A 14869-nucleotide genomic window follows, 5' to 3' on the forward strand; every position below is an offset into this window, starting at 1 on the left:
CTTCCTAATTCATCCGCATTTATGAGGAGTGACTGCACACACGTCTTTAAAGAAAAGGGAAAAAAAACGTTGCAATTTTACCTCCAATGTCATGGCAATTACTCAGAAACTAAAACCAATGACTTTGCCCAGCTTCCCTCATACATTTGCTTGGAGTGGAAAAATTACATGCACTTCATAACTGCAGGCTCTTTATTGTCATATAGCGCATGTATGCGGTTCTATTACAGGATCCTGTTGGGAAATCACATCCGAAACATCTGTATTACAGTGATGAAGTAGAATGTGTTTGTGTGTAAATGTACTCATGCAATGCTCCCAGCGTGGAGTTTTACTGGACAAAAATGCTGTGAGCAGCACTTCCTGTCTGCTGTTCTGCAGTCCAAGCACTCTATAACTCACAAACGCACACACATGTACATGAACACACCAACTATTTACTTCTGCTGCTTTGATTTTGTTTGTACATTGTCAATGCATAGTGAGTGTGATGCCATTTTCTATCCTCATCTATGCACAGGTGTGAGCACATAATTTATGTATGCATTCATGAGCACATATAATTTGCACCATCAATTTTGTTTGTGACCTCATAGCTTGCTTTTATGAGAAAGTGCATTCATTACTCGACGTCCGCATCACAGGGGACTGTTATGGTTAAGGTCAACATGAAATCAAAATTGACCCTATTTACTTTCTTACTACACATTTCTGGTATTATTGAGCAGATTTTTATTGGTACATTGGTTGTTCTAAAGAGAATGTTGTTGTTGTTGTTGTTCATAATCATTCATCAAAATGAGACAACTTACATTACCTTAGAAACAACTTTATATTTAATATCAACCAATAGCCAAATAGCTACTGGTGCATTATTTTAAGCTACTGTTATAGGCAACGTAATGTAGCCTTTGGAAAGCTTCCTGGTTAATATAATAAAGTTTACGGCAATAACAGCAAATTATGATAGATTTGTTGAAGGATTACCATTGGGATACATAATAATGCTCTCAAGGGTGAACTTGATCTTCAGTCCTCTCGTATGGTTTAAAAGCTTCTTCAGAAATGGGTTTCCATGGTGTTTGAGGAGGGGAGTAGTCCAAAGTAATCCACTCCAAACTCACATTTTGAATGCACTTTAGTACGACACTTTTCATGATCCAGTCATTTGCTGATACAGTAGATGTATTATCATGTTTCACTTGCAAACACATTATATTATGCAAGTAAAATGGGTTGTAAAACATATCATATTGACTTTAAACATTGTCATTCAAGTACAGTAATGGGTGCATTATCGCATTGATATCACTTGTCTATGTGCTTTGTGATTCAGTGTAATCTGCGTGTTGTAAAACTGTTTATATGTTGTCTGTAGTATGTTGATATCTGCCATATGTCATGTCACATAATCAAAACAAGTTTGTCTCCTCCTTTTCTCTGTCCATTCCTCAGGTCGTCCTCTCCCTCCCTCCACCGCCTCCTCCAGCCTCCTACCCCCTGCTCCTGCTCCTCCCCCACCCGCCCCCCTCCATTCAGCTCCGCCTACCATAAGGGAGTGTCAGGTGCCCTTGCTGGACAGCAGCTCCTCCCACACCATGCTGGAGCCCCACCCAGAGGACCAAATCTCCCCCAACTCATACCTGCTCCGGGCACAGCCCCCCACTGGTAAGCCCCTCCCACTCATATCTCATTGGCTGACGCCCCCATCATACATAATCATTTACTGTGTTCTGTATTGTCAGTGGGTCGTCTGCTATGAAAATAATGGTGTGTCCTAACTAGATGCAACAAAATTAGCAATAAAACCAGAGAGCACATTGGATATCTTCCATCTCCCACTGAACATGAATGATAAGATTTCTCTGGCTTTCATCACAGGGAAAATGTGTTTTCTGACCAAACATTCAGAATATGGTGTATCCGTCCAGATCAAATTTTTCTGTTCAGACTATTCAATCAATTTTGATAGCTACTACAATGGGTATAATAACATATATGGTTATAGTAACAGTGCTGTTACTGTTAAAGTGCCACATTATGCTTTTTTATATTACCTTTCCTGCAGTGTGTAATACAGCTGTTTGTAAATGTAAAAGGAAAGGAAAAGTTTTAAATATCAAAGTGCACAACAACTAAAGTTGTCTCTTAGAAAGAACCGATTCTGAACTGCGGAAACGAGACTTCAGCTTCCTGTTATATACCTACGTAACAATGTAACACATTTGCAAAATTCTAGCCAATGGTCTTCATTGGCTGCCCGTGAACGCCATCTACTTTCACCCGCCCTCAAACGCTGTAGTTGCACTCTAAAAAATGCTGGGTTAAAAACATCCCTAGTTGGGTTAAATGGACAAACCCATCAATTGGGTTGTTTTAACCCAGCGGTTGGGTTAAATGTTTAAAAATTAAAATTTAAAAATTGCTATATGGCTAGCTTAAAAGGAACTCAAAATATTTGGGAAATTAAAAACCAGATGCAATTAGAGGCAACAATAATAGACAAAAGGTGAATGTTTATTAATAAGCTTTAATATTTTATTAATATAAATTTAATTGTTTAATAGTTTATTAATATAAATTTATTAATAAGCAATTTAACCCATTTGTGCCCAATTTTTTTTAATAGTTTCATGCATATAGTCCTGTTAATATTGTCCTATGTGAACATGTTCTGCATTTATTTTCCCCAGGTTTTTGTTTTTTTCCTTAAAAAACATGTTTGAATGTGCAGCAACTATAGTTGCCGGTGGGCAAATATGTTGTATGCACCCATCAATGTAAAATTTGAATAGGAGGATAACATTTATGCATCTAACTCAAAATAACTGCTTTCAACAGATCAACATATCAACAGATGTTCAGTTGAAGAACATTTGATGCAAACACAAAAATGCTGCATCTAGCTTATAATCTCTTGAATATGAAAACACAACAAACAACAAATCCATTAGTCTTAAAGTGGTGGAACATATTGCAGAACAAAGTCCAGCAATTAAGTTGCTCCAACAGAGCATTGTGAATCAAAAAAGTTAAATTACATCATTCATTAGAACAAATTACTCCTATATGTGACCCTGGACCACAAAACCAGTCAGAAGTCGCATGGGTATATTTGTAGCTATAGCCAACAATACATTGTATGGGTCAAAATTATTGATATTTTTTTTTTCTTTTATTGCAAAAATCATTAGGATATAAAGTAAAGATCATGTTCCGTGAAGATATTTTGTAAATGTTCTACTGTAAATATATAAAAAAATATTTTTGTGAGTGAATATACATTGCTAAGGACTTCATTTGGACAACTTTAAAGGCAAATTTCTCAATATTTTGATTTTTTGCACCTTCAGATTCCAGATTTTCAGATAGTTGAGTCTCGGCCAAATGTCATATCATAACAAACCATACATCAATGGAAAGCTTATATATATTCACCTTTCAGATGATGTATAAAACTCTTTTTTTACATTTTTTTTTTTTACATTTACATTTAAATTTTTAAAAATAATTAACTGGTTTTGTAGTCCAGGGTCACATATAACAAACAAACAAAAAAATAAATAAATTAAAAAAAAATAAACAAATAACAATATATATCAATATAAAATTTTATGAAAGCAAAACGCACTAAACAAGACCAATAACCTTGATTTATTAACCCATTAAACAGTATACCCCATTTCCCCATGATGTAATTACTTAGTTTGCCCACCGGCAACTATAGTTGCCGCTTGGACTTTTGACTAAGTATACAAAAACTATAGATCTCTTGTAAGATTTGTTTTGTTTGGATGATTCTAGAGACCCTCATGGTTATGTAGATATATATATATATATATATATATATATATATATATATATATATATATATATATATATATATATATATATATATATATATATATGTCAACAAAAAATCTTGATATTAACATGAAAATTACTTTTCTTTGGGAGGGTTTGCCTTCAATATGCTTCCTGGAAAAAGGGGTTGGAAGTTGACACCCTCATGTGACAGGAAGCAAGTGAATACCTTTTTTTTGTTCTTGAAATCCTTTATTTGGTTGTTTTTTTGCTTGTCATTGAGACATAAAACATGGAAAACATCTAAAAAAAAAATAATTACAAAAGGAAAAGGACAACCATACACTGCGGCAACTATAGTTTAATAATTATTCATTGAACATTAATAAATGTTCATTTCCAACATACTTTGGGTTAATTTTAACTAAGCAATACAGTCATTTTTAAACAATAGTTGAGTTAAATAAAACTACCCAGCAGGTTGGGCAAACATTTAACCCTACTGCTGAGTTAAAACAACCCAATTGCTGGGTTTGTCCATTTTCAACCCAACTTGGGTTGTTTTTAACCCAGCATTGTTTAGAGTGTGTAGCTGAGGCCTGAAAGAGTTTGGTTTGTTGTCGACATGTTGTGAAGATGCTGTTTTCTGTGATGCGGATCCGCTTTGCATGCACTTCAAAAGGATGAGGACTTGCGCTGGAACCGACAGCATCATTACTGTTCGTATCACTGTGCATCAAGTGCTGAGGAAGTTCCAGAGCTGGAATTCAGATATGGTAATAGACATTTTGTAATCATAACAGACTGGGCCATCTGACCAATCAGAGCAGAGTAGGGTCTAGGAAAGGAGAGATTTAAAAAGACTGAATCTTCAAACAAACCATTTTCATACTCTTTAAGAAATGAGGTGATGTGCAGTGTATATTACCAGAAAATTAAAGACTAAAATTGAACTAAATATAAATTAAAGCTAATTATAAATATTGCAGAACATGTTTTAGCAATGGATGTTTAAAATGGATCAGGCTTGTAAAAATTAATTTCATGTTCTGATTCATTTCTTGATTCACAGTAATAATAATAATAAACTGTATATGTACTCTAACTCACTTTTGCTGCCTGCCTGTGTGAATGCCCCATAACATAGAAGAGATGGGGTTTATCATTTGTCATTTTGTCATGTTGCACCTGGTTAGGACACAGTGTTAGTTGTTGTCCCTAAAAAGGTCATTTTATTGTAGGAATAGATTATATTTATGACCAGTGAAGCTCAAGGTGAAAACAAATGAATGTGATATCAAACAGCATTGGTTTCCTACCAGGGCATTAAATATGAAGCACTGATTTATGTTATGGTGAATTATTAGACTTTCTCAGGTTGTGTAGAACCTCACTCTGCATCACTATATCACAGCTCAGACTGAACAGAATGTGTGTCTGAGTCGTCCTGGTACAGCTGCTCTCGTTCAGAGTAATTAATGCTCCGTACGCTGCACAGTCCTCCAAACTTTGCCCCGCGTCCAAATCTGCAATCCAGGGGATATATTTAGCGGAGAGGAGGAAAAAAAGTTGTTAATGTAATTTCTGCTGGAATATAATCTATTGTTAATGGCATTAGCCTCTCCTTTGATCTGCTATAAATCTTTATTACGTCTGATCGGGGGCCCAAGTTCAGGAGCAACGCGATTATAAACCTTTTAAAATGACATTACATCATGCCTCTAATTGGTTTACTGTTTGCTGCAGCAACATCAATCATTTGCAGACTAACCACGCTGTAAATAAATTCACTCCAACACTGCCAGCACCATGGCTCTAGAACGACGCGCCAGAAGGATTATGGATGAGAGAAGATCAAAAATACGAGAGGGGAAATCATAGTGTCTCTCGGTGCAGACAAGGTGACCACTAATAGTTTATTGAGCCTGTTAGTGTTCTCGCTTTTTCTTCTGAGCTGCCATAAAATTTGCATTTGCTGAAAAGAAACGGCAAAAAAAGAAAGATTTATTTCGCCAGAATCTAAGAGTATAATCGCTGATTAGTATTGTAAATACTTTACCGTCTATACAACAGAACAGCGACAATAGCGGTGATGATGGTGGTGGTGGTAATAATAGTGTAACTATTAATTATTTTGTTCCTTCTTGTGTATAGATGCTCTAATCAAGTCGTAATTTTAATGTAGAAGAAAATATCTGTATATTTCTAGATTCTAATCAGCTATGTGAGAGAAAACTTTTCTGCTTTGACGAATGCAGTTTATTGTGTTTATGATGCAGTGGTCTTTATCACATTTTCGAAAAATAACTACTTTGAATATTAAAGGCTTGCAAATCATTATTCTTATTTCATATTCTTTGCAAGTTTGTCATATAGTTTGCATTTCCTTGATCTGATGACACATTCAGCTGAGAGGAGTTTCAAAGCTCGCAATTAGCCTTAAAATAAAGCGCTAAATAATTGGCTTATTATCATGTTGCCTTGAGCTTAGATTTTGTGTACAAGTCTGAGAATGTTGTTTCAGCAAGCGTTAGACTGAGATTGGAAATGTGTGTTTGCGTGAGACCAAGTCCAATTAAATGTCCTGCAATCTTGTTGAGGGTGATTGCTGTGCAGGAATTGAAAATGTCTGGCCAGTAACCCAATGTACCGAGGCTGAGAGACATTATAAAAAGGAAGAGTGCTCTGAGTAAATGTTTTTGAGTGCATTTATTACTGGTTGGTTTTGAATTTAAACACATAAGAGCTTTGGAATTTGAGATAGTGGAGTATATCTCTGTATTTCTGCTTAGTTTATTGCAGGTCTGTGCTCCAGCGGGCGACGTGCACAGCTGGACTGTGTGTCTGCCAGTGGGTAGCGCTGACACTGGTGGCATGCACACGGTGCCACAGTCATTACTTGAGCTATTGCAGCTGTCAGCGAGGCCCTGTGACTGGCAGCCTGGCTGTGTTAAAGAGAGCTCTCAGAAATCTGATGAAATGCCTACTTTTCTAACATGAATGCTATGATATATATATATATATATATATATATATATATTTATATATATATATATATATATATATATATAATGCATCCTTGCTTAATTTGATTGCAAACAAAACTAAAACTTTTGAATGTGTAAGTAAAATGCATTATAAAAAGTATTCATAATGGTAAACAATATAGATAATCTATTATTAATTATTAAATTATTAGTAATGCATTATAAATAATGCATATATTTATAACTGTTTTTATGCATTATAATACTCCCATGCATGATTCTACTGTTAAAGAGTAAAGTATTTTTATTAAATATTTTGTTTAATTTGATCATGATTATACATGTACTGTATGAGAATATATTATTACACCTTTATTTAACACTTTTTTACTATGCTTAAAAACATTTGACAAAATTCCACATATTTTGGGGGTCTAGATTCTATGAATCTGGTTGATTGAATTTGTGATTTATGGCCCATATATTTGATAAAACAATGAAGTTGATTTGTGGCATTAGGTGTCTTTCCAAAGCGAGCCCCTGGAAAGAGCCTGTGTGTGTGTGTGTGTGTGTGTGTGCGTGCGTGCGTGTGTGTGGAGTGCTAGTGTTTGTGTCTCTATCCATTTATTATAAATGGAAAGTGTCGGCTGGCTATTTTTAGCAGCTTCCAAAGTCACATACTCCTGCCAGTGAAATCAGCTGTAGATCCTAATGCGATGAATTTTTAATCACCGTGTGCTTTGAAGAAATTCTGTTGAAACAATGTAGTTTGGACTGGATGCCCCCATAAAGCTAATGTTATGCTGCTTTTTTTTAGTAGTAATTAAGGGCGTGCTGTTGCATAATTGTTTTTTTGTTTTTGTTTTTTCCCCTCTCTCTTTCTCTCTCTCTCTCTCTGTATTAGGGTTTTTAAACCTTTGTATTCAGAACAGAGAGCCATGCATGTTTGTGTGTGGGAGGGTTTTAGAGTAGGGTTTCAAAAGCCTGTTTATTTTCAGGCTGATTTGATGACTCTTCTCTCAGACTGTTATTATTGCTCATTACAGGAAGGGATTGGGCCAAAGAGACTGAATGTGAGGGAAATGTTTCGTTCAGAGCCCAGCACACAGCTTGCATTTACTTTTGTTACCACCGACAAACACCGAAGCTGTGTTTTAATTAAACCTCCCCTCAGAATGAACGTCAGGAGTTCAACAGCATGACCTCCAGACCAGCTGCTGTCCCTTCATTCTGAGGGAGCAGGTATCTATGGAATCGATATAAAGCCAGGGACACACTTAACGATTGTAAGGCCGATTATGAACGTAATTTGATACTTACAACTGATCGTGCCCAAAACCTGCTTCGGTCGAAGGAAACGGTATTTGTGTGTTGAGCTTAGTCTTAGAATGTTTTAGCTAGTCGTTAAGTGTCTTTTTGAGAGATAAGAGACTGCACTGGAAAAACATTGGGATTCATTTTAGGGATGTGTTAATTAGTTTAAAAAGATTAACTAATTAATTTGAGTGATCATGTTGGAGGAAAATGTGGAAACAATTTAGTGTAGACTTGACAGTGCCTTTTAAAGGCTAATTGTATTCTATTTTGCAGCGGTAATTAAGGATGTTTTGCTGCATAAGTTTTATTATTATTTATTCATTTCAGTTGTTGATTATGTATTAGCATGAGATGTACTGAAAGGTTGCATATAAAAAAGAATAGGGAAGTTTACTCATTTAGTGATTCAGTTTGAACATAAAAACAGTCACTTTCATTTAAGTGATCATTGTGAGGAAGCTGTGGAAGCTATTTAGTTTAGGCTTGACACTCGCATTTAAAAGCTCATTTTCTTCCTGTTTTGCACTGGTAATTGAGGTTGTGTTGTTGCATTTTATTATTATTATTATTTATTTTTTTTACATATGATTATTGTTTTTATATTAGCATGTTTGTGTTGAGTACAGTTTAAAAGAAATCTAGGAAAATAGAAGAATGCCCTAAGAAAGCCCTTTTTTTCCAATTAGGTCATGAAGACTATGTCAAATTGTGGTTCCAGTATGTTTCATTATTTTGGTCAAGTGATTTACAAATGCTTTGCAAATCAGTTTGAACTGGTTTAAAATGTTGTCTAACATTTTAAATGCTCGAGCTCTTTAAATCAGAATGGATTCTGATTGGCTGTCAATGTTTTTAGCTCGAAAAATCATCCTGAAAGTGATTCCAACAATATTGGCTCACTGTGCTGTCATTGTTATAGTTGTGGTGTGGACTCTATTCTTTTGTACTTAGAATGATTTTTAGAACTAAATCTTTACAATTATCATTATACAGTAGTTATCGTCCTTGGTGTGAACGGGCCTTTAGACGTTTTTCTGCGCTTGCCTTGTGAGAACCTCCGAAAGAAAGCAGCAGTCCTGACACCCACTGCTCCTCTTTGCTGTGACTACTGGAGCGGGCATCCTTCCTCTGCATCCAACACTTGTGTTGAACCACAGAAAATATCAATAAACATTTTTTACTGAGGCTGGGCCTGGAAAACAAACATGGTGGCTTTCTGTTCCCACTGCCAGTGGGCCTCCAGAGCTCTACTGTGAAACTAATGCAGTGAACTGAAAGCCAATTCCATCCTGCTTAGCGTCTCCGCTTCACTCTGCCCTGCACAGGCACGGTCCCAGAAAGAGCAGGGGGTGGGTTTAAGTGCTGAACTCAGGCACGCTGGACTGTGTGTGGGGATCTGCTTTTAGTAAGAGCGAGCTGAACCATGTAGGTTTGGATCTGTGTCAAACTAGATGACCTCCACACTGTGCTATTGAGTCTGCTACTCCACTATGTTTTCAGTGTTTTCAGACACACACACACACACAGACCACAGTGCTTGGATGTACTTAAGTTGTAGGCTAGTACATGCCAGTGTACTATAAACTACAATATAGTAGTGAGTTAATGTGCAGCTCTCTCTGCCCGAGCAAATGTGAGCATGTTGGAATGCATCCTATCTGACTGAGAGTATACTGTCAGATCACATTATTGTGTGCGAGTAAAAGTTTAATGTGTGTTTTGTGCATTTGGAAGGAAAATGTCTACTGTCTGTGTGCCGTTATGAATTATGTATCTATTGATGTTTTGTTATTCTATTTACTAGGAGCTGCTTTTAATTATGTTGTCATATCAGGTTTTTGCTGGAATGTTGAGTGCAGAAACTGTTGCAGTGTTCAAAACGACCATTCATATGGCAGTGATGTAAACCCAGGGGTCTTCAAACTGGGGTCCGGGGAACCCCAGGGGCCCGCAAGAGAGTGACGTGGATCTGTGGAAAAGTCTAGAGAAAAAACAAAAAAATTAAAAATAAATTAATTAATAAACAATCATATTAAATAAAGGAAATAAATTAATTAGATAAATAAATTGATAAAATGCGATTGAAATGAAAATTATTAGTTATTAATCTATGGTACAGGTTAAAGTAGATTAAAATAAAGAAAAATTTGATATTTATTCAAATTAAATAAATAAATAAAATTTTAGGATAGGGTCCCTCATCTTATTTAGGGGTCCATGGCATCTAAAAGATTGAAAACCCCTGGAAAAACCCATTGTAAATTCGTTAGCAGTCAAGTTCATTTCTATGAGAGTTGCTCAGCTGGTTCGGATATGGGAATTATGTGATTTGAAATGTGATCTTTGCTAATAGGTTTTAAATTCTGCTGCTAAGTCTTGAGGCAATCACCATAAATGAGCCATAAATGACATGTGACTAATCACTTCATTTTATATATATATATACATACAATTTTTGCGTTGTGGCAGGGCGCATTATCCTGCTGAAAGAGGCCACAGCCACCAGGGAATACCGTTTCCATGAAAGGCTGTACATGGTCTGCAACAATGCTTTGGTAGGTGGTACATGTCAAAGTAACATCCACATGGATGGCAGGACCCAAGGTTTCCCAGCAGAACATTGACCAAAGCATCACACTGCCTCCACCAGCTTGCCTTTTTCCCATAGTGCATCCTGGTGACATGTGTTCCCCAGGTAAGTGATGCATGTACATGCACCTGGCCATCCACGTGATGTTAAAGAAAGTGTGATTCATTGGGCCACCTTCTTCCATTGCTCCGTGGTCCAGTTCTGATGCTCACATGCCCACTGTTTGCGCTTTCGGGGGTGGACAGGGGTCAGCATGGACACCCTGACTGGTTATGCAGCCCCATATGCAACAAACTGTGATGCACTATGTATTCTGACACCTTTCTATCAGAACCAGCATTAACTTCTTGAGCAATTTGAGCTACAGTAGCTCGTCTGTTGGATCGGACCACACGAGCCAGCCTTCACTCCCAATGTGCATCAGTGAGCCTTGGCCACCCAGACCCTGTCGCCGGTTCACCACTGTTCCTTCCTTGGACCACTTTTGATAGACACTGACCACTGCAGACCGGGAACACCCCACAAGAGCTGCAGTTTTGGAGATGCTCTGACCCAGTCGTCTATAGCCATCACAATTTGTCCCTGGTCAAACTCGCTCAAATCCTTGCGCTTGCCCATTTTTCCTGCTTCTAACACATCAACTTTGAGGACAAAATGTTCATTTGCTACCTAATATATCCCACCCACCCTAATGAAGAGATAATCAGTGTTATTCACTTCACCTGTCAGTGATCATAATGTTATGCCTGATCGGTGTGTATATATATGTAAATGGCCATCATAGGAAAAAAGATGCTTTTTGTAGTCAGGTGATGTACTTCTGGCATTTATCAGCAGGGGCTGACTGGACATGCTAACCAGCCAAACCTTTACCTTTTGATTGTAAAATGTATGCAAAACTCTTTCTGGTAATTATGTGCTGAAATGACCTTCATCTTTCATTTTATTGTTTGCATGTACCGCATACAGGGAGCAGGCAGCTGTATTTGACGGGCCTTGAGCTGGGATGTGTATATTGCGTCTAGCCTCGCTGTAATCCGCCTAGAGTTGAATCTTGGCACTCTTATTGGCGAGAGAAAACCACCGTGTTATCAGTAAAAAAGGTGGGAGGGGGTGGTTGTAACGGGATATAAGAGTAGGAAGTCTCAGTGGCTAGTTCCTAATTACACACTTTTATTTATTCACAAGCAGACACAAGCGTTTCCCAGTGAAATCTCACTCTCTTTTACCTCCTGTGGTCCAGGGCCTCTCTCCGATCTCCTTTAGCATCCCAAATTGATGTTTATGTTCTCACTCCTATTGTTTCCTGAGGTTTCTGCCACTTATGTCCAGCGGTTTATTTCAATTTGTGTTTGTGTCTGTAAGCTGTTGTTGGTTTAACTGTAGCCAAACAGATAAATTGGGCTTTAGCTTTATCCTTGAATGTGTCCTTGGTACATGACTGACTGATAGTTTGTGCAGACATTTCAGTTGTATTGTTAAGCATCTGAGCAAAAGTACGGTCTCATTTTTAATACAGTTTCCAGAATAATTAATGTGCAAAAGTCAATCTGTTTATAATAGGGATCAGTTCGTTTTATGAAACATTCACGGACAAAAACCTCAATTATCCTCTAAAGTAAACCTTCAATTAGTCATTCCTAAAATAAGTGTATAAATCTGTCAGTGTCCTACAGTAAAGGAGACATCGAGAGTGAAAAGGACAGCGATTACTGTGCACTGCGGGTGTGAATTTTTACCCTCACACAGCGTCTCTACACAGCCATTTCATAGCCGACGTGGGATAAAAGTTGATGATGCGTGCAAAGGTTTACGAATGAAGAATGCTACTTCATGAATATGAAAACAACCTTTTCATCAGTCTGGGAAGGGCTGACAGTGGAGCCTACAGCGTTTCGCCTTGACCACAAGTGACTTTTGCATTTGTTGTTTTCTCAAGTGATGGGCAAACAAATGTCTATTTTTCCTTCTGTAACAAGCAAACAAACAAATAAGTATTCAGTATATTATACTCAACAAAGTTTAAATAAGGCCAAGGTTCGGCTCTAGAAGGATTTTAAAAGAATGAAAGGTTGGGCCAAAGTATATTCAATCAATTAACAGCCGGCAATTTTATTACAAATAGATAAAACTTTGAATAAACAATTCCCACAATGTAGATGAGTACACAATGGTCTGATTCTTACTTAACACCAAGAACAAAAAAAAAAAAAAAAGTTTGATATTGAGTCCAAAGTTGTCCAGAGTAAAGTCTCAATAGTCCTCCTTAGCTTGTGTGTAGGTGTGTAATATTCAAATGTCAATGTGTAAAGGCCTTTTGTGTTATATTCTCTACCCGAGTAGTGTGTGTGTGCTTAGCTCTCAGTTCAATGGATCCATGTGGAATCGTGAGATCAGGCTCTGGCTCGCCATACAACCATGGATCATGCAGAATCCTCATTCAAAAAAAAATCTGCACAAAATGTCTGCGGGTTCAAATGTTAATCCAACACATGACAATGTTAACATGAGCACGCTTAACTACACAAGTGTCTAAATATCATCTCATTGTACAACATCTTTTTTTTTCCCTTTGTCATACAGATGATGCAATCATTCAACCTTAAACAGATTAACTAATGTTGTACACAAATTAATGAACTCTATAACAATTCGACCTTGTGAAACATACAAAATTACATTCTTAAATATCATATATAACTCTGATTTTATGACGAAAAATAGAGAAAGATAAATGACACGACAACCTGAACGATCAATAAGAGTCTTAGTAAAAGCAAATACATATTGAAATCAAGAAACAACGAAATTGAATAATTTATGGCACCTCATGCCAACCTTGTGCGAGCAAGTTGATCTGAATTTTACATTGAATGACTCACTCAACATAGTGCACTGTTTACTGACCTCTAGAGGTTAGCTGTAGTATTGCAACAAATACACAAGCATTGCTTTGTGGTATACAAATGAAAAGGAGTTACAAACAAACAAAAAGAAAAATGAAGATGTACAACTCAAGGGGGTACCAACCCTTTTTTTTTTTTTTGGTCTGGTTGTGCAGGTAAAAGCACAAAGGCATTTGTTAAGAATGTGTGAATACTGTTATTTAACCTTGAATATTTTTAGGGAAGAAAAACAACAACAACAACAAAATAAATAATAAATAAAACAATGGACAGACAGAAGCAGGAGCTCTATTCAGCTTATCAATGAAATCACATCTGTTATTCATAAAAATGTCCTCTTGCCAGCTAGGAGTGGTTTGTCTTGTTTAGCAGTGCTGATTTTAATGATTTGTCAGGAAACAATGAAAAGAACAAACTCGAAGCATTGGCTGCCATTTATCTTAGTTGACTAAGGCTACGTTCACACTGCAGGGCTTAATGCTCAATTCCGATTTTTTGAAAAAATTCGATTTTTTTGCAAGGCCGTTCACATTTTCAATTAAATGCGACCTTTTGTGATCTCCTGTGTGAACGTGAAATGACCCAAAAGTGACCCGCATGCGCAGAAAAGTACGCAACGGTCAACGACGTCACTCGTTGTTTGCGGAAGTAGACGGCCACCTCGTTTGTACTAGGCTTTAACCTCCTTGTATTTGGCTCGGAGGCTTTTTATTTTTCGCTGGCATTGGAGCCAGGATCGTCTGTAACCACGCTCGGCCATTTTGCTGGAAATGTTTTCGTAAACCGCCCGGTTCCGATAAGAGCCCTCGAGTTTGGCCTGAATAGAGCTGTCACCCCAAATATTAATTAAATCTGTGACCTCGCTTCCCTTCCATTGACTGGTCTCAGCAGCATCGTCCGCCATGGTTGTTGTTTATCTTCTCGTTCCCGCCTACTTCAACGCACAATTATGACATTTGTAGCGTATCAATGACGTACGGGTCGGATACATGTGGTCTGGCCGTTCAGACGGAGGTCGCATTTCAAAAGATCGGATACGTATCGGATTCAGGACCACATACCCAAGTGGCCTGGGTCACATTTGAAAAGATGGGATCTGTGTCGTTCAGACTGTCATGAAAAGATCAGATACAGGTCGCATAGGGGCAAAAAAATCGGAATTGGGTCGTTTCAGCCTGCAGTGTGAACGTAGCCTAGAGTGAGTATAATTATATTACTTGTGACAACATTCACTTTAATTCTCTTTAGAGATGCTGGATAAGATA

At 37.3% G+C, this 14869-nt stretch overlaps 1 protein-coding gene across 4 annotated transcripts in view; it reads left to right on the top strand.

The window, feature by feature from the left end:
* tenm2a (teneurin transmembrane protein 2a) overlaps window positions 1-14869 on the top strand; it is a 383777-nt gene that overhangs the window by 282533 nt on the left and 86375 nt on the right. For 2 of the 4 annotated variants that reach the window (XM_067385867.1, XM_067385876.1), the window contains one exon: window positions 1456-1668. The exons of the other annotated variants lie outside the window; for them this stretch is intronic. In XM_067385867.1, coding sequence (XP_067241968.1) covers window positions 1456-1668 — 213 coding nt within the window. The remainder of the gene's footprint in view (window positions 1-1455; window positions 1669-14869) is intronic. 4 annotated transcript variants of the gene reach the window in all.

Source organism: Chanodichthys erythropterus, chromosome 1 (assembly GCF_024489055.1).
Source record: "Chanodichthys erythropterus isolate Z2021 chromosome 1, ASM2448905v1, whole genome shotgun sequence".
Taxonomy (NCBI): domain Eukaryota; kingdom Metazoa; phylum Chordata; class Actinopteri; order Cypriniformes; family Xenocyprididae; genus Chanodichthys; species Chanodichthys erythropterus.